Source organism: Nuphar pumila, chromosome 15, assembly GCF_984573655.1.
Source record: "Nuphar pumila chromosome 15, dmNupPumi1.hap1.1, whole genome shotgun sequence".
Taxonomy (NCBI): domain Eukaryota; kingdom Viridiplantae; phylum Streptophyta; class Magnoliopsida; order Nymphaeales; family Nymphaeaceae; genus Nuphar; species Nuphar pumila.
Window position 1 is genome coordinate 66,574,849 of NC_143263.1, and position 18,982 is coordinate 66,593,830.

The 18,982-nt window shown below is 35.5% G+C and overlaps 1 protein-coding gene across 5 annotated transcripts in view; it reads left to right on the forward strand.

Moving 5' to 3' along the window:
- Positions 1 to 18,982, forward strand: part of LOC149815499 (histone deacetylase 6-like) — a 41,114-nt gene that overhangs the window by 21,822 nt on the left and 310 nt on the right. The window contains exons 4-6 of one of the 5 annotated variants that reach the window (XM_089989374.1): positions 9,352 to 9,442; positions 9,543 to 9,682; positions 17,448 to 17,933. In XM_089989374.1, coding sequence (XP_089845500.1) covers positions 9,352 to 9,442; positions 9,543 to 9,682; positions 17,448 to 17,472 — 256 coding nt within the window. In that variant the 3' untranslated portion in view covers positions 17,473 to 17,933. Of the gene's footprint in view, positions 1 to 9,351; positions 9,443 to 9,542; positions 9,683 to 15,042; positions 15,191 to 17,447; positions 17,934 to 18,982 lie in introns of those variants that run through there. The other 4 variants (XM_089989375.1, XM_089989373.1, XM_089989376.1 and 1 more) reach the window with 4 other exon arrangements.

Here is an 18,982-nt window from a genome sequence, read left to right on the forward strand (position 1 = left end):
AATTGATATATTTTGTAGTGATTAAGTTCCCTTATGATCAATATTTATGTTTTCTTGAATACTATGTTGATTTTGAATTTATAATTGTCTAAATTTGATATCATAAAAAAAATCTCTGTTGAGGTATGCTCCTCTTATCTTTCTTAATGGTTATTTAATATTTTTAAAAATTATCACTATTTTGCTTAAAAAAATTTCCTTGAGTGTTATTCTTGTTCAAAAAATGTATATTTGTTTTGAAACTGTTAAAATATTATGTCTCTTTTAACTGTAAACTGAAATACCCATAAGGGGTATTTAAGTCCTTTTACTCAATAGGTGTCAGCCACCCTAATGGGCTAACATTTTTACTTTTTCTTTTTTTTATTTACTTTTGCTTTTTACACTTTTTTTCTTTTTGACTGTTGTGAAAGGGATAGCTCCATATAGCTGTTGGAGCTGCCCCAACAGTCACAAATGTGACCGTTGGGTGCAGCTCCAACAGTCATATTGAGCGGCACCTGTGGCTTCTTTTTGCATTATAAATAGGCCTTAGTGGCCCTTGTAAACATATTCTTTTTTGTGAGTGCATATGCAATATTGTAAAGCCCCTCTTGGGAACTTATGAATTGAAGTTCATTTTGTTTCATGCTTTTGTGCATGTGTATCCGTGCCTTCGTGCACTTAGATTTTCACATGGTATCAGAGCAAGGTTGTTTGGAGAAAGAAATCGGTGTGATTCTTCTCAATATCAAGTGCCTCGAAAAACATGCCTTCAACTTTTTGGTGATTGGAGTGGAGGCTCTTCTTCATTCAATATTTTAGAAGATTACTACAACAAGAAAGATTTAAAATCTTATTGTGGTACATATTCTTTTCTTTCTTCTTTTCTCTCTAATGGGTGAGAAAGACTCTCATTTTTCTCTTGGTTTTAAGCTAAATGACTCAAATTATCATGTGAGCCGGAAATATGGAAGCTCACATCAAAGGGAAAGGGCTTTGGGGTTACATTCAAGGCTCGATTCCGGAACCCGAGCCTAAAATTACTTTGGTTAAAGAAGGGGAAATCAAAATCCTTGAGGGAGATGAAAGAACTAATGATCTTGAGGAATATAGTAGGAAACATGAGCAATGGGAAATGAAGAATTTCAAGATCTTGTCTTGGATTTTCTCTTCCGTTGAGACAAGGATTAATGCCAACATTATAAAGTTTAAAAAGACTTCTCAAGCGTGGGAGTATCTTGAGAAGATGTATACTTCTAGGGACTTGTCCCATAAGTATTATCTTCAAAAGAGAGCGTTAACTCTTGTTCAAGGTGATATGTCTATAAGAGAGTATTTTGCGGAACTCTCTTCAATTTGGGATGAGCTTGCCATGCTTGAACCCAAGTGGAGTGGAGAAGCCATAGAGCTTCGTCATAAGCAATTAGAAGAAGTCCGATTCTTCAATTTTTTGAATGGGCTAAGGCCTGAGTTTGAGCAAATAAGATATTCTCTCCTATCCTCTTTTACCTCTCCTTCTCTTGAAGATGTCTTAACTAAATTAAGTGGGGAGGAAACTCGTATGGGCATTAGCAAGCAAAATTCTAGTGTGCTTGCAATGTCCACAAATCAAGAAGAATGTAATGGTGTTAATGCCGTTTCTAGACCTGGTAACAATTTAAGAACATATAGACCTCCTTATTTTAAGAATCAAAATCAAGGAGGAAGAAGAGATTATAGAAAAATCTCGTGTCACTTTTGCAAAGAACCGGGTCATATCAAACCGGTTTGCCCAAAATGGAAGAAACTTCTAGCAATGACAACTACATCTCAACCATCCAAAGAGGAATCTTCAAAAGAAGCTCTATCTCTCAATCAAATTGTGGAGGCACTTCAACCTCTTTTAAAGGGAGCTATTTCCGGTGCCGCCGTATCCACCTCTTCTCCTCCAGGTAAAACTTCTTGGCTCTTAGATTCAGGTGCATCCTTTTATATGACCCCAAACATTTCATTTCTTTCCGAGTATTCTAAAAATGTGTCACCTTCTTTTGTTTTGACCGCGGATGGTACTTCTCTAGAAATTAAGGGAATTGGAAATTTTAAAACCCAAAACTTCTTTATTCCAAAAATTAGACTTATACCAAAATTAAATTTAAACTTGCTTTCCGTTTCTCAACTCACGGACCTTGGGTGTAACATTCAATTCTCATCTAATAAATGTTTAATACAGGATCACCGGTCCGAGAGATTGATTGAGGAAGGCTCTAGGAAAGGAGACTTGTAGTATGTGGACTTTCTTCAAATTCCTATAATGTGGCCCAACATAAAGACATAAATGTTTGGCATAAGAGACTTGGTCATCCCAACATTACCAAGTTATCCTATCTACATTTTGTTAAAGATCTTTGTAAAAATACTTTCTCTTGTAATGATTGTATTCTTGGAAAAATGAGAAGTATACCTTTTGAACCAATAACTATGTTTAGTACTAAACCTTTTGAAATTATTCACTCGGATGCTTGGGGACCGGCACCTGTCATATCCAAAGGTGGTTTTGCTTACTATGTGATTTTGTAGATGATTTCTCACGATATTGTTGGATACATTTTAACAAACATAAGCATGACATTTTTTCATGTTTTAAAACATATCATATGATGATTAAAAATCAATTTAATAGTAATTTAAAGATATTTAGGACCGATTCCGGAGGTGAATATCTCTCTAATGAGTTTAAGAAATATCTTGAGGATTGTGGCATTGTCCATCAAAGATCGTGTCCTAAGACCCCACAACAAAATGGTTTGGCCGAAAGAAATCCTAGGCATATCATTGAAACCACTAGAACCCTTCTCATTTCCCAAAATATTCCTAAAAATTTTTGGGCCGAAGTGGCTCTTGCTTCCGTCTATCTTATCAACCGACTTCCATCCAAAAATTTAGGTAAAATTTCTCCCTTTGAGATTCTATATGAAAAAGAACCTGATTATAATAGGTTGAGAGTTTTTGGTTGTAAGTGCTTTGTTTTTACCGATAAAAATGATAAACTCTCACCAAAAGCCATTCCTTGTGCTTTCCTTGGCTATTCGGAAACTCAAAAATGATTTCGATGTTATGACTCTAAGAATGATAAATTATATGTTTCAAGGAATGTAACTTTTTTGGAAAATGATAGTGGTTTTGAAAAAAATGAATCTCATTTAGAAAATGCCGATTACTCCTTTCTTTTTTACCTTTTATCTAAGGATGATGATATCTCTAGTGATGATGAATCAACATATAATAGTGAAAATGAAATGGTTGTGATAAAAAATAACTCTAACCCTTCTACCCCTCAAGAAGAAAATGTATCTAGAGAACCCATCACTTATTCGCATAGAGATAGAAGCACATTTAGGAGTGCTATTGAACTATATAGTGAACCTAGTGAGACTATTTTCACTTATGATTCTCATCCTAGCAGAACTAAAAGAACTAGAAGGACTCCCTCTAGATTCGTATCTTTTGATTCTCTCTCCTAAATATCGAGCTTGTTTGAGTGCCATTCACTCTTATTTTGAACCAAAAAAATTTGGAGAAGCCAAACAATGTACTGAATGGAGAGAAGCCAAGAAGCCATGGAGAGTGAACTCAAAGCTCTTAAGAAAGCTAACACTTGAGAATTTCAATCTCTTCCTAATGGCAAGAAAACTATAGGATGCCGATGGGTGTTCAAGGTCAAGACTAAGAGTGATGGTTCTCTTGAAATGTATAAGGCTCGTCTTGTAGCTAAAGGGTACAGTCAAGAATATGGGATTGACTATGAAGAGACATTTGCTCCAGTAGCTCGTATGGTTACTGTCAGATGTCTTATCACCATTGCTTCAATTCGAAAATGGAATATTTACCAAATGGATGTCAAAAATACCTTTTTAAATGGAGATCTTAATGAAGAAGTTTACATAGATGCTCCACCTGGTATGGAAATCCCTAAAAATAAAGTTCTTCGTCTTCGTAAAGCTCTTTATGGACTGAAACAAGCACCCAAGGCTTGGCACGATAGGTTTAACAATGTAATGACTGAAAATGGTTTCACTTCATGCTATACTGACACTGCATTGTTTGTTAAGAAATCTGATGTAGGGATTGTTATATTATTGTTATATGTTGATGATATGTTAATAATAGATGATGACATCAAAGGAATCAAGAACATTAAATCTATTTTGACTTCAAAATTTGAAATGTCAGACTTAGGATTTTTGACATATTTTTTGGGAATTGAGGTTGCCTATTCTCAGAGAGGCTATTTTTTGTCTCAAACTAAACTTGCTTGTGAGATTCTTGATAGATCAAAGATCACAGATGACAAGGTTTGCGAAACTCCTGAAATAGTAGGTTCAAAGATGAAGATTGATGATGGGATTCTCTTAAAAGATCCCACACCTTACCGGCAACTGGTTGGATCCCTAACGTATCTCAGCATTACCAGGCCTGATATTTCTCATGCAATACATGTTGCTAGTCAATTTCAACATGCACCTACTACAGTCCATATGAGCGCCATCCTTCGCATCATCAGATACATAAAGGGTACAGTAAACAAGAGAGTATTTCTATCTTCTACGTCTGAATTAAGTTTAATTGCTTATACTGACTCTGATTGGGGAGGTGACACAAATAATCGTCACTCCACCACTGGTTTATATATTTTTTTAGGTGAATCATTAATCTCTTGGAGATGCAAGAAGCAACAAAAAATATCGCTTTCATCCACCGAAGCTGAGTATAGAGCCATGGCATCTACTACCATGGAGATTGTTTGAATTCACAACTTGTTGGAAGATATGAACATTAAAGTTCAAGGGCCCACAAAATTATGTTGTGATAATAAAAGTGCAATCTACATTGCCAAAAATCACACATTTCATGAGCGCATGAAGCATATCGAGATGGACTGCCACTATGTTCGTGAAGAATATTTAAGAAAAACCATTGACCTTCCTTATGTTACATCATAATATCAACTGGCAGACTTCTTCACCAAGGCGCTATGTTCTCCAAGATTTAACTTCCTTCTTGGCAAACTTTCGGTCGAGACACCCTAAGCTTGAGGGGGAGTGTTAAAATATTATGTCTCTTTTCACTGTAAACTGAAATACCCATCAGGGGTATTTCAGTCCTTTTACTCAATAGGTGTCAGCCACCCTAATGGGCTAACATTTTTACTTTTTCTTTTTTTATTTACTTTTGCTTTTTACACTTTTTTTCTTTTTGACCGTTGTGAAAGGGACAACTCCATATAGCTGTTGGAGCTGCCCCAACAGTCACAAATGTGACCGTTGGGTGCAGCTCCAACAGTCATATTGAGCTGCACCTGTGGCTTCTTTTTGCATTATAAATAGGCCTTAGTGGCCCTTGTAAACATATTCTTTTTTGTGAGTGCATATGTAATATTGTAAAGCCCCTCTTGGGAACTTATGAATTGAAGTTCATTTTGTTTCATGCTTTTGTGCATGTGTATCCGTGCCTTCGTGCACTTAGATTTTCACAGAAACTTCATAACTACTTGGTTAGAATACCTTTCTTTTGTTGTTGGGACCTTTGTTTTGTTTTCTCTACACGTTCTTAATGATGTGATGGATTGAGAAAGGAATATTTCCGATGCATCATGAAGATGAAGATAGCCGATGAAGGCGATTCAGGATGATCACCAATAAAAGACATTTGAAGTCTTTTTTTTGCAAAACTCTCTAATATATTATAAAGATGGAGATTTTCGTTGAAGACTTGGATTCTTTCCATTGAGTCTTTGTTGTATTTTCAAACTTTCGGTATATCTCACCGTAAGTTTGAGGGAGAGTGTTAAGTTGTGTGTATATATATATATATATATATATATATATATATATATATATATATATATATATATATAATGATGTAATAGTACCCTCTAGGGGTATTTTCATTATTTTACATGTGTAACAGTAGTGTTTATTAGGAACAACTTTTTTCTTGTTTATTTTTTATCTTTTTATTTGAAGTCTTTTTTGTAAAGAGCATGGGGCTCTATGGTCTTGCTCTATGTTTCAAAGACCATAGAGTTGTTTTTTGACCATAGAGTTTGTCTTTTGACCATAGAGCCCATGCTCTTTAAAAAAAGACTTCAAATAAAAAGATAAAAAATAAGAGAAAAATTGTTCCTAATGAACAAGAATGTTGCACGTGTAAAATGGAAAAAATACCCCTACAGGGTATTTACCTATTACATCATTATGGTTATACATGTACAACTTAACATACCCTTGTCCCACACCTTTCCCCGAAAACCAGTCTTCTCTCATTTCACAAGCTTGAACCGCTTCTTATGGGGTGTGGTCATTGTTCTTCATTCACCAACAACTTTCCACTGTCTATGTGGTCTTGGATGATGTCCTTTAGGATAAAGCAGTCCTCGGTAATCTGACACCTCAAGCAACTTGACTAGGCAGTAAAACCAGGACATGTGATTGAGGCTGCTTGCTAGAGTTATCCATATCGTAATCCGCATGGGAACATTTACGAGACTGGTGAGGGTGTCTTTCTTCGGGCCAAGCTTTGAAATGTGAAGTCTCTAATATTCGTCTTTTGGTAGACTCATCTGTACATGTCTCAATCAAGATCCTAACTTGTTGGAGGTGATATTTTCTTATTTTCTAAGTGGCATGAATTTTCTCCAGCAAGAGTATCTAAAATGTGAGAAGCCCTATGCCTAATATTTATGCATGCATCTAATGCAAGACAACCTATACACGAGATAAAACAATTAAAGAAAATAAACTAAACTAAACTAAATAGAAGATCTAGCAAAAAGAAGCAGAACAAAATAACACTGAGATCTACATCGCACTAGTACAGTCGGCAGAGTCTTCCGGACGACCAGTCTATCAGACGACAAAATCTACCAGATGGTGGATCTTGTCGATTTTACAGAAAGAGCAAACAACATTGTTTGTCGGACTGCATGTCTACCACACGGCAGAAGCCTTGCCAATGTTGCAGACAGAGCAGACGACACTGTCTGCCAGACAACAAAGGTTTGGTAGACGATCAATCCTATCGTTGTTGTAGACAGAGCGAACAACACTATCTGTAGGACGACGAGTCTACCAATTGGATTTAGGTATTTTAATAAAATGAAACGTGTATAAGCATCAATCAAAATATTAAATAAAATCAAAATAAACAGACTAAGTATCTGAAAAGTACCTTTTTCGGACTCAAAGGGTCCGTTTTTGTTTTTGGGTTCTTCCTTGATCCTGACAATGCTTCGTACGCTAGGATGGAAATGGTTGTAACTCCGGTAGTACCTCGCCACAGGTAAGGCAACTCGAGAGAAGAGGGTGTGAGTAAGCTAGGCTCATTCTCTCTAGGGTTAGGGCTCGGACAGGGAAATTCCAGATGCCTGGGTCCTAGGAGCCAACCTGTATTTATTGAGTTTTAGATAGGATATGGATCACCGGGTTCTCGCATCCGGGTCTGGTCCAAATGGCTTCAAGCTTATCCCTTTTTGGGGATTGGGCCTATTAGGAACAATCACGTTTCTGATAAACGCACAAAAGAGGATCTGGCATTTAGGGGTGAGATAGGGATAAGCCAAATGGTGCAGTGGACGACAAAGCAGTTGTGTTGTCCCATAGCGGACGACAGTCCTGTTTTGTCGTCCCCACTATCGGACAACGGTTAGTTTTGCCGTCCTCAATATCAAATGGCGGTGCATGATGTCGTCCCATAGTGGATGGTGGTACAATGAGTCATCCTCTGGATGGACGGTAAAATCCCCCTTGTCATCCGAATTTGAGAAGCACTTGATTCCTGCTTGACTCCTGAAAACATTTGTTTCAAAAGATGTTAGTAATCAGGCATCATAAAATTTTGGTGTCTACATTCAACTATATCAATCATACTTGAACTCTTAAATAATCATAGTCGATGTTACATCATTGTTCCCATCTTCATTTCATAACCATACATGAGACCTCAGATTCATACCGCTCCTCGATGGTCATGATTGAATCTAAGTATGCTTCATTTTTCCTCAACATATTGTAGGAAAGGGTAAAGATGCATGAAAATGTTCATAAGTGAACTAGACCAGTGAGATTCTGTTGATGATAAGATAATAACAACTAAAAAAGAGCACTTCTGAATCCACACACACACATATATATATATATCATTCGAAATGATGGAGAAATTGATGGAGATGTAAACCATAGGATAAAGGTTGGGTGGATGAAATGAAAAAGTGCAACTGGAGTGTTGTGCGATCGTAGAATGCCATTGCGGTTGAAGGGAAAGTTTTATAGGACGACAATTAGGCCCGCTTTATTATATGGTACGGAATGCTGGGCTGCCAAGAGACATCATATTCAAAAAATGAGTGTAGCTGAGATGTGTATGCTTCGATGGATGTGTGGAAATACAATAAAAGATAAGATTTGAAACGAGGAGATACGTAAGAAGGTAGGCGTTGCATCCATTGAAAATAAGATGAGAGAAAATCGTTTACGGTGGTTTGGACATATTCGGCGAAGGCCTAATGATGCTCCAGTTAGAAGGATGGACAAATGGAAAAATATATTAGTCAAAAGAGGTCGAGGTAGGCCTAAGAAGACTTGGATGGAGATGATAGGAAAGGATATGAATGCTTTGAACCTCATCGAGGACATGGCATTGGATAGAAATGATTGGAGGAGAAGGATTCATGTGGAGGACCTAGAATGATTTTCTTTTTTGGTTCATATCGCCGACCCCAATTGTTTTGGGATGAAGGCGTAGTTGTTGTTGTTGTATATATATATATATATATTGTTGTGGAGCATTAAAGATTATGAGAGCGACCAGGTTTTCATTTGCCAATCAATTTATTGTTTGAGATGAAGACAACATAAAGATGAGTTGAAAAGGTGGAACTAATATGAGCATTAGTTGCTTTTAGCTGGGTACATCGGTTATTTTGACATATAAAAATTGGGGGGTATTTCAAAAAGGCCAAGAACTTTGTTTTATATATTAATTAGGACTGAAAAATTGGTGATCATATGAAAATTACTATTAACTTTTTACATATTTATTGTGTGCATTTTTTATGGTCCATCAGAAGAACAAGTTTGATCTTTTTTCTTTAAAATAATCTTGTTTCTCTTTCCAAAGCTTTATTTTTTCCAGTTTTGCTGAGATTTATTTTGTCAGGAAATGGCACATACACGTGCATACACACACGAGAAGTTTGAAATTTGAAAATCTATACATTTTTAATATTTGCTTCCCTTTGTGATTCTCTTTGAATGCTGGATTCTTGGTAAAATAAATTTGTTCTCTCTTTTAAACCACTCATATATGTAGTTATTGGTGTGCTTACTTTGTCAGGAATGTGTTGCTGGAACATCTTTCAAGGATTGAACATGCTCCCAGTGTGCCATTTCAGCCTACCCCTCCTGAGACAGATCCTCCAGAGGAGGTAGGCCTTGGTAGGATTACATGGCATGGATGGCATGATGCTGTTGCATCCATTTTGTATAACAAGTTGATCTCTTTGATGGAATTTCTGAAAATTGTAGGAGGAGGAGGAGATGGAACAAAGACCTAAATGTCGTATATGGGATGGAGAATATTGTGCATCAGAATCTGAGGAAGAGCCGCATCCGCGAGACCATAGTTCTGTTGCAGTTGATAAATCCGCGGAAAATTCTGATGCAAGGTAGCAAATTTAGCATTACTAAATCAGATTAGTATCTCTTTCACAAGTTTGGAATTGCCAATATGTACGTTATTTTAGTTTATGTATTTGAGTGAGATGGTTTTGTGATTGACCAGCTTGTCCTAATTGCTAACTGCAACAAGGACAATTAGTTTTGGCGGCATCAACATATAAAGATTAGATATGCTTCTAAAGATTATCAGAGAAAAGGTTGGGCACTTTATTTTCGTTATAACTAGTGATCAGAAGCATGTATTGGTGTAAAATAGTGCTTTTGACAGTTTCAGACAGAGAACACCTGAACAATAGCAGTACGGAAGGAACAGAGGTGTGGTGTGCATCAGTAAGAGTGTTGTATAAGATTAGAATCAATATTTGAAAACTAGAATTCAACTTGGGTCTTAGAGCTGTAATGAGACAACCCAAAGTTCGAGCCTGTTACTGAATGTGTTAATCAACAAATTTTCAAAAACTTAGTTGGCAACTTGGCAAAAACATCTCCCTTCTGTTAACACAAGTTGTTCCAAATAAATTAAGATTCACGAAATCATCCAAGTATTGGCCGAGTCTTTTACTTCTGCATTCTCCCAGTAATACATCATTGCTTTCAAGGCTCAGCCTGACAGTTAGCTTGGAACGTGTCTGAGGTGGGATTCAGTTCTGTCAGTAATATTCATTCATTTAACCAACTTGTATAGCTTAATGGGTGTTATGTGATCCACATTGACTCTAACTTTGGCCCGAGTATTTCTTGGCATTGATTCTAAGTTTAGAAATAAAAGAAATCACCCGTTTCCTTGCTCCTTGCTCATTATAATCCTGGTTTGCATTTCAAAAATAAAGGACACAATCTTGGTTGATCTTGGATTTAAATTTTCTGCCCTATTAAACTGAATACTTTTAACTCTATGGTAAACTCAGTCTTTGCCTGGTCTTGGTAGACTCAAGACCATTTCTTTGTTGATTCAACTCAAGCCCAGGATGGTTTGGATTTTCTAAAGCAGAGTCAATTTGGTTCATTTTGTTACATTGATAAGGAATTGGAGTATTTAAAGGATATCTAGCGTTAGACAGACTAAGCCCATTGATATAGTCGTTTCATGACAAAACAATTCGACAGGGTGATTATTGAGTTTGGATTTTAACTCAAAGATAAAGAAAAAGTGGAGGTTCTTATTGGAGAAACTATGATCTGAAGAGCTGCAAGTCAATATTTCAAGCGCTGTAGCAACAATTATTATTGAATTTACTTCTAATGGTATGGTTCATAATTTGGCAGTCAGCAAGGATCTATGTTGTATAGCACAGCTAAAAGGATGGGGGCTATTCTTTTGTAGTTTGCATTAAGAAGAGTATATGAGGGGACCAAGCTTAGGAGTAAACAGCAGCAAATAAGACAAAAGCACTTGCCATTTTGTATTTTTGCACTGAATTTAATATTTGAAGCAATGCCCTGAACCAATCTTCAAAAAGATCATTCTTTATTTTCACTTTTGTTTCCTCGTCTTGCTTCTAGGATGAGCCTCACATGACCATGACCGTTTGAGGGATATAGAATATATGAAGTTGACATATACCATAGGAGAAAAGAGAGTTCATGTTGACACAATCTAGATTCACTGTTTTGTTGATCAGAAATTCAGTTGGGATTCCTCAGGTAGATGCTAAGATCATCTATGTAACATTAGTCTTCAAAAGATCCATTTTACCTGCATCAATGCTGGTACTTCTGGGTGCAGGTGCTTGCTGCTTCTAGTTGTTGCTGCACAGTGCATGCTATGTCACATGGATACAGCTGAAGATACGGGGATACAGTCATTTTTATGAAGCTTTCAATGTAACTAGTATACAAGGGGATACAGAACGGCAGTCAAAATGGAGTATCCATGTGACATGGGTGCATAGTGATATGCATATTATATTTTATGCAAGATACACTGTATACTTCTGTGCATATTTTATGCCTTTCTATTTTCTTCTTTGTACTTCAACAAAAATCATATCTATATATATCTGTATGTATGTATCACTGTCACCGATATCGGCGATATTTTGAAAATATCGTAAGAAATACCAATATTTTAAGGTCGCTGATATTAAAGGTAATATCTCACGATATTTTCAAAATATCTCCAGAATACAAAATATCGCCATATTTTTGGGAAAAACTCCTTTTTTTTATTTTAAGTTTGCATTTTCTTTTTTTGTTTATTTTATATTTTAAACGCTTTAAAACATGTTTATTTATATTTTTGGAAGAAAAATAATCCCAAACTTATTATTTTCTTAGTTTTTTTGTTGTTATTTATATTTTTTCAATTTATTAAACTCTCAATATATTCCCGAGTTTTTCCTGAGATTTATCAACTTTTGAAAATCTCTCCGAGAAATTACCTTTAACAATACAGGTGATTGTGGTATTTATTTATTTATTTATTTATTTATTGGGGTGTGTCTACTTTGGTAGTAAACCACCGTAACTTATGGTGATACACTTTTGGTTTATGTAGATTTAATTACCAAAAGAAAAATCTAACCTTTGAATGATGTTTAACATGTTTTATTTATTATTTTTATTTGTTGAATTTGAACCCAACATGATGTTTGGCCATTTTACATCATCCTCATCTTCAAGAATTATTAGCCGTTGATTTTTACTATAATGAAAATTGAATCTTATGGCATATTGGAGATGACTAAACCTACTAAGTAGTAAATGACCTATGCTAAATGCATCTGTGTGGTTAGATCGAACATTTGGTAGCTTGATTCGTGTAAGCATGTGTATAACTGCATGGGATTGTGGTTCAATACCACAATAGATTTTCTACACACACAGATGCACCATGTTATACAAGGTGCACCCATATGTCACAGGGACACTCCTCTAGGTTCCTTGTACCCATGTTGACACTTCCGGACATACAGGTACTGGGTGTGGCACAGGTATGTGCTAGCTCTAGGTCCGAGTTGGATCAGGTTAAAACCCAGCCCAAAACTCACGTTTCTTTTTTTTATTCCTCATGTGTTCTTTCTGAGAGAGAGAGAGAGAGAGAGAGAGAGAGAGAGAGAGAGAGAGAGAGAGAGAACCCGCCCTCTGCGCCTACCTACCTTTTTCATTTATGAGGAGGCAGAATTCTCAAAATTACCCCTCTCCTTTCCTTTAAAAGAGAAGGAGAAAGTGTGAGACAGAGGGCATTTTCAAGAACCCCTTGCCCCCACCCTTCCTTTTTTATTTATGAGGGGGCAGAGGTTCTAAAAAATACCCCTCTTTTTCCTTTTAAAAAAGAAATAGACGGGGTATTTTCGAGAACCCCCTGCTCCGCTCCTTCCTTTTCATTTATGAGGGATGGGGGGGAAGGCAAGGTCATTCTCGAAAATACCCTACTCTTTTCCTTTTACGAAGAGAGACAAAGAAGGATGAGAAAGGGGTTCACCACTTTCCCATATTTTTTGTTTCAATTTTGATCCAATCCGAACTCAAAACATTTCATTTCATAGCCGTACCCATATACCATGTGACATAGCTGCTCCCATATACCATGTACAAGCACCCATATCCATGCACACAGCTGCTATCGGTCAGTCTGGCACCAGCCTCATACAGGTTCTCTTTAATTTGGTTCCATCAGGCTTTTCAGGCCTTAAATCTTCATCTATTCATGCATTTCTATCCCTTTCTCAAGTTAATCTCTTTCTTTATAGATATGATGGTCTCATACGTATGGTCTTATGGACCTTGAATAGTATTTCTTAGAGGAATTTGGCTTCTCAAGCATAGCATAATTAAGAATTCATAAAAACTTATAGATGTGGGATATTTGAATTTGAAACAGAAAAATTAATTGTTGGTATGCCATTTGGGTAACTAGTTTGTATCCTTTAATCGTCTTACTCTTTCTTGCCCCAATATAGCACAGGTATTTAGGGCAATTTTCATTGAGAAACCATCCTTCTCAGATGAAGATTTTGTGGCAGATGATTCTGCACAAAAAGATTTTGCATGAGGTTTTCACAGAAAAGGAGGGAGAGAGAAGTTTCCCATGGAGACTACCTCCATATTTGTGTTTCCCTTTGTTGGCTCCACAGTAAGCAGACTGCTTTCTACAGGCTGAAGACACATCATCTTGCAATGTTGGGCCGGCTATGGACTCATTGACTAGTCTGCTGCTTTTAAATCCTAGATATGCCAATATTTCTCAAAAGAATTAAACTTTTCATCGTGAAAATTTTCCTTAGAGAATCAGGATACCACAAATTGACTGATTTCTTTCAAGGCTTTAATATTTTATTTTTGGCATGCTGATTAATTAATGTGTCAACCATATAGATTGGCTTTAGTTGGCAAAATAGGCTCCTTTTGACTACATAAAAAGGGTTCTTTTCTTGCTTGATTGTTCTTTTGTGCTTATCTTTTGATAAAGATTTATTTTTTCAGGATTTCAGTTAAAGTTAGAGGAATGTGTCTTTCTTCAAAACTCTTGTTTAATTGATCTCTTCTCCCCAATCTACCTTTGAGATTTTTGATGTTGTCGCACATCCGATCATTGATGTTTGTTTAAATTCATCACCCTTTTAATTCCTTGTATTGCTTTGTTTTCTTTCTGCTGCTGGGGGTGTTCATATGTTTGTTGATATGTGTTATCATTCACTACTTGCATGAATCTCGCCATTTAGTTTTCTGGATCAAGCAGTGAATAATCTTACTATTTTTTAGCCTATATGATGTTAACCTCTGCTCTGGTGAAATTCCTTTGGTTGTATTGTCATTTACTTGAGTATATCTATTGGTTGGTCTTTTTCCTTATTCTTTTTCTTCCACCATTTGTTTCTACCTTATACGAAGGGGCTGTGGATGTTAAAATATGTAATCTATGTAATCTTTTTGTCTTTTTAGTCTAGTTATGTATTCTAGTTAGGTTTGGTTAGAATCTAATTAGGATAGAATTTACTTTTGCTTTTTGGACCTTTTTAGCCATTATTGCTTTTTGACCAAAGTCAAAAAGCAATATACTAAGAGTCGTTGGACTCCCAACGGCTCTATTTGGAGCCGTTGGGAGCCCAATGACTCCCTCTAAAGCCTCTCATGTGTATTATAAATATGGGGTTTGTTCCCCCTTATAAAGCATGGAGTTTGAGGGAGTTTTTCCAATTTGAATAAAAAGCTATTTTCCTTTTTTGCTTTGCATACCCTTTTTCGGGTATATTGGATGAACCCTAGTGGTTCTTGTGGATATTTGTTTGTGAACCATTCGTGGTTCTTATGAGAAGTCTTTTGTGTGTATGATTTGAAGATTCGATCGTCGATCTCATCTTCTTGACAATGGATACTAATTATCATCATCATCATTCTAGTACAGGATTTTTTCATGTTCCTTCTGGTGATTTTCATACTACCAATGCACAAGAGGTTCAATTTAGTGTTATGCGCAAGGTTGCCAAACTAGGAAGCGGAAGCGGGAAACGATACGGGAAGCGGAAGCGAGAAGTGAGGCATTTTAAAATTTATACAAAGCGGGAAGCGAAGTTTCAATTTAAAAATGAAATATGAATAAAAAATGAAGCAAAATGGAATCAAACAAGAAACAAATAAAATTGATCATTCTTATATTTCATGATTTTTCTGTAAAAGAGTTAAATTTTTGTTAAAATCTAACAATGATGGTTTCCAATTTAAAGAAAATACATGGAAAGTGAGTGAAAGCGTGAGAGAAAATACATGAAAAAGATAAAAAGAAACGTGAGAAAAGTATATAGTATGCATAGACCATGTGTATGAGAAGCATAGAAGAAGCATGGGGGAATCAAGCTTCCCATGAAGTTTCGGAAGCAAGGAGTATCACGCTTCCGAAGCGAGCTTCCCACCTACCTAAGAAGCTTCCGGTAACTCTGGTTATGCGTATGTATGGAGGCTGACTACAAAAAAGTGGCATCCGCCTCCACAATGATTGTATTGGCTCATACTGTGTCCAATCAATCCTTTATTTGATCCCTTAAATTGTACAATACATATTCAAGATTAACTTCTATATCCTAAAAGAAAAGCATGCCCTTTTTTCAAATCAATTGAAAAACTGTAGTGTTTAGAAGCAAACATTTATTTCATCACACATGCAATTGTATCTATATAGACTGGAAACCAAGCTTGTAAAAAGTGTATCATAACCCGTATCAGCCTGGCCTAAAATACGACACATATCGTAAAAAATCATACTTTTTAATAAAAGAAAAAATCAGAAACAACACAAGAAACAATAATTAATTGCATAAGATAAAACTGTGATATCACATATCAAACAATTATGAGATGTATAAAACATTGAACATCTAATAATCAAGATAATATATTATGAATGACACATCTCGCGTGAAAAATGCAAACTATAAAATAATATGCATATTAAACAATTAAAATAAGCTAACATGTCACAAGATTCATAATAGTATGTGTTCACAAAACGAAAACAAAGTTATAAAGTGTTTTCCAATGCTTAAAATTTTTACGTAATCATGTTTTTTCAAAATTCAAACAAAAATGAACTAGATAATGTCAACCATGATTATCATAATCATCTTCTTTTTTTTTCACTTCCAAATCACTCTCAAGCTCTTTAGGAACGAGTGGTCTTACATGTTAAAAAAATAAATAAATCGAAATCAATGCAACTTAAATTGCACTAACTGTGTATCGTAAAATATGCCCCCTATTAGAATGAGGGTTTGGGTTTTTTTTTCTAGGGTTAGAATGAGGGTTTATTTAATTGTATTTTTGTCGGTTTTTGCATAAGGACCTGATTTCGGTGGGGTTCCCCCCTTCCCCCCCAACCCAAGGTGGTTAATAAAAGATATTATAATCAGTTTAAAATTTAACTGTATACTTTATATTCAGTTTGTATTCATTTTTCATTTTAAATATAAATGTGTACTTTATATATTTTAGTTGAAAATTTAGATATACATTTTTACTTTATATTCATGTAGTCAAATATGTACGCGAAATTGTTAATTAGCTTGTTATAACTTATTTCTTAAATTGTTAATTTGTTAGTTGTTTGTTGCTTCTCAGTTCTTACATGTTATTGAATTTTGAATAAACTAATCTTGTTAGATGTTACTAGTTAATTTGGTTGTTAAATGATAAATTAAGTTATTGTTGTTGAAATTTGATTCTATGAATTTTGTATTTATGTGTTGTAATATATGTATTTAATATATATAACATGTCTTTGTACCCACATTTTTTGGAATTACCATGTCGTACCCGTACCCATGTGACATAGGTTGTAGCATATTATACAATACGCTACGAATCAATACTTACAACATTGCTGGAAACCCTTTGTGTTGGTAATATTGTGTGAGCATTTTGATCCTAGATGTGTCTAGAGTTAGCAATGTTCAGTGAATCCCATGCAAACATATGAAAATAAAAATTCATTTGGCATGCACTATGCAGATTTGGATCTGAAAAAAAAAACAAGAGAACGATGGTTCCTGCACGAAATAGCATAAGAGTTGGAAGTTTCAGCTTGTTCATCTAGCAAAAAAATAAGTTTACTTATGGAACCCTATGGAGCTCCTTAAATATCTATAAATTGTGGGCACCTTGTTCTGGTGTCCATACCTGCTATTAAAAAAGTAATATTAAATATCTATAAATTGTGGCCACCTTGTTCTGATGTCCATACCTGCTATTAAAAAAGTAATATTGATTTTTGTTATGGTTAGATCAAGCAGTGTGACTGCCATTATTATTTCTGTGTAGAACACTTTCAGCAGACAATGCATAACTAGCAAAACCAGGTGGGAATGAAGAACCGAACAAGGGTACTTCATCAAAAGTTTGAGCCTTCCATCCAGTCAAAATATCATGCATATTCTTTTTGTTGTATACATTGAAAATGCACGACTTTATAGAAAGCACCGTTACATTTCAAAGCATCCTGTTTCATCAATCCTGTCAAGTCATTGGAAGCCTGTTTTTCTTTCCGGTCATGCTGAAGAAAAGTAGAAAGGTATACAATTGGGTGATTGCAGTCTCTAATACCAGATCCAAGAAGTCATGGTAATACATATTGAAGATGCAAATGGCTGGGGATTCCTATACCTGACTGAATTTTATTGAGCCTAGCATTGATGAATTTTCGGCATCATTTATTGAGACCGTGTGGTTCATTACAGATTTTGTTGTACTTTTGACATTTGTGGAGTTTTTTCATGATTTCATCAATGGAAATATAAAATTTCCTTCTAATATGAGTGTGATTTTGTTTTCCATCTGTTTTTTGCTATTCTAAAAAAAATGAATATTTATATGCCCGGGAATTAATGAAATTTTTTATCCACCATGATCAGATTTGTGAAATGTATCCGACTGCTCCAGATGGTTTTGTCCTTGTTCTACCAACCAAATCAGATAGTAGTGGCCTTTGGATTCTGGGAACTTTGTTTTTCCTTCCCCTGGCTTTCATTGTGAACTTTGTTTTTTCTTCTCTTGGTTTAACATTGTTTAAAGTGGTGCAGTATCTCGGTTGATCCTTATTATTCCTTCAGATAATAGTCAGCAAAACTAGAAATCAGCATTGGAAAGCCCTTTGTTTGGTGGAGTTGGTTCAGTCAACTCGGTGGTTGGACAAGTTAGGTACTTGGGGTTTTCATATTTATAAAGCAAAAAATTCATTAAGGCCTTGTTTGTTTCATCCAACTTTCTTGGGAAAGTGCTGAGCTAAAAACCCTGATGTAATCCTTTCCCACTATGAATGGAAAAACATCAAATCATCATGATGGGAAAGTGTTATGCTGGCACAAGTAGGCCCCAGTTCTTTTCACTACCTGCCACTTTTTATATGTAAATCCTTTCATATCTCCCTCTATGAAAGTTTTCACATGTAAAGGCTGAGCTGGCAGGATTTTTTAGAAATTCGTACCCATTCTCATGTAAACTCTTTCCTTTAAATGGGAATAAAACAAAAGAAGCCTTAACAAATAATAATAAGCAATGTTAACAACAATAAATTGTGAATGCAGAAATCTAATAATTCATTTTAGTTCTTTTCAGTTACACTGGAAAGCAAACAATTAAATTAACATTATTTGTAAATAATGATAAAGTGATCAATCATTAATGAAGGCCAAGCTCTTATTGGCCATCTAACTTTTTACATGAGTTTAGACTTTGAACTGGAAGTCCTCAAAGGTTTGGAAAAATAACAGATGTTAGGAAGGAAGAACGGCGGAAGCATTTACACCAGTTATTAATGTTTTTTAACCATGTTTTAGAGCTTGACTAAAATCAAGTAA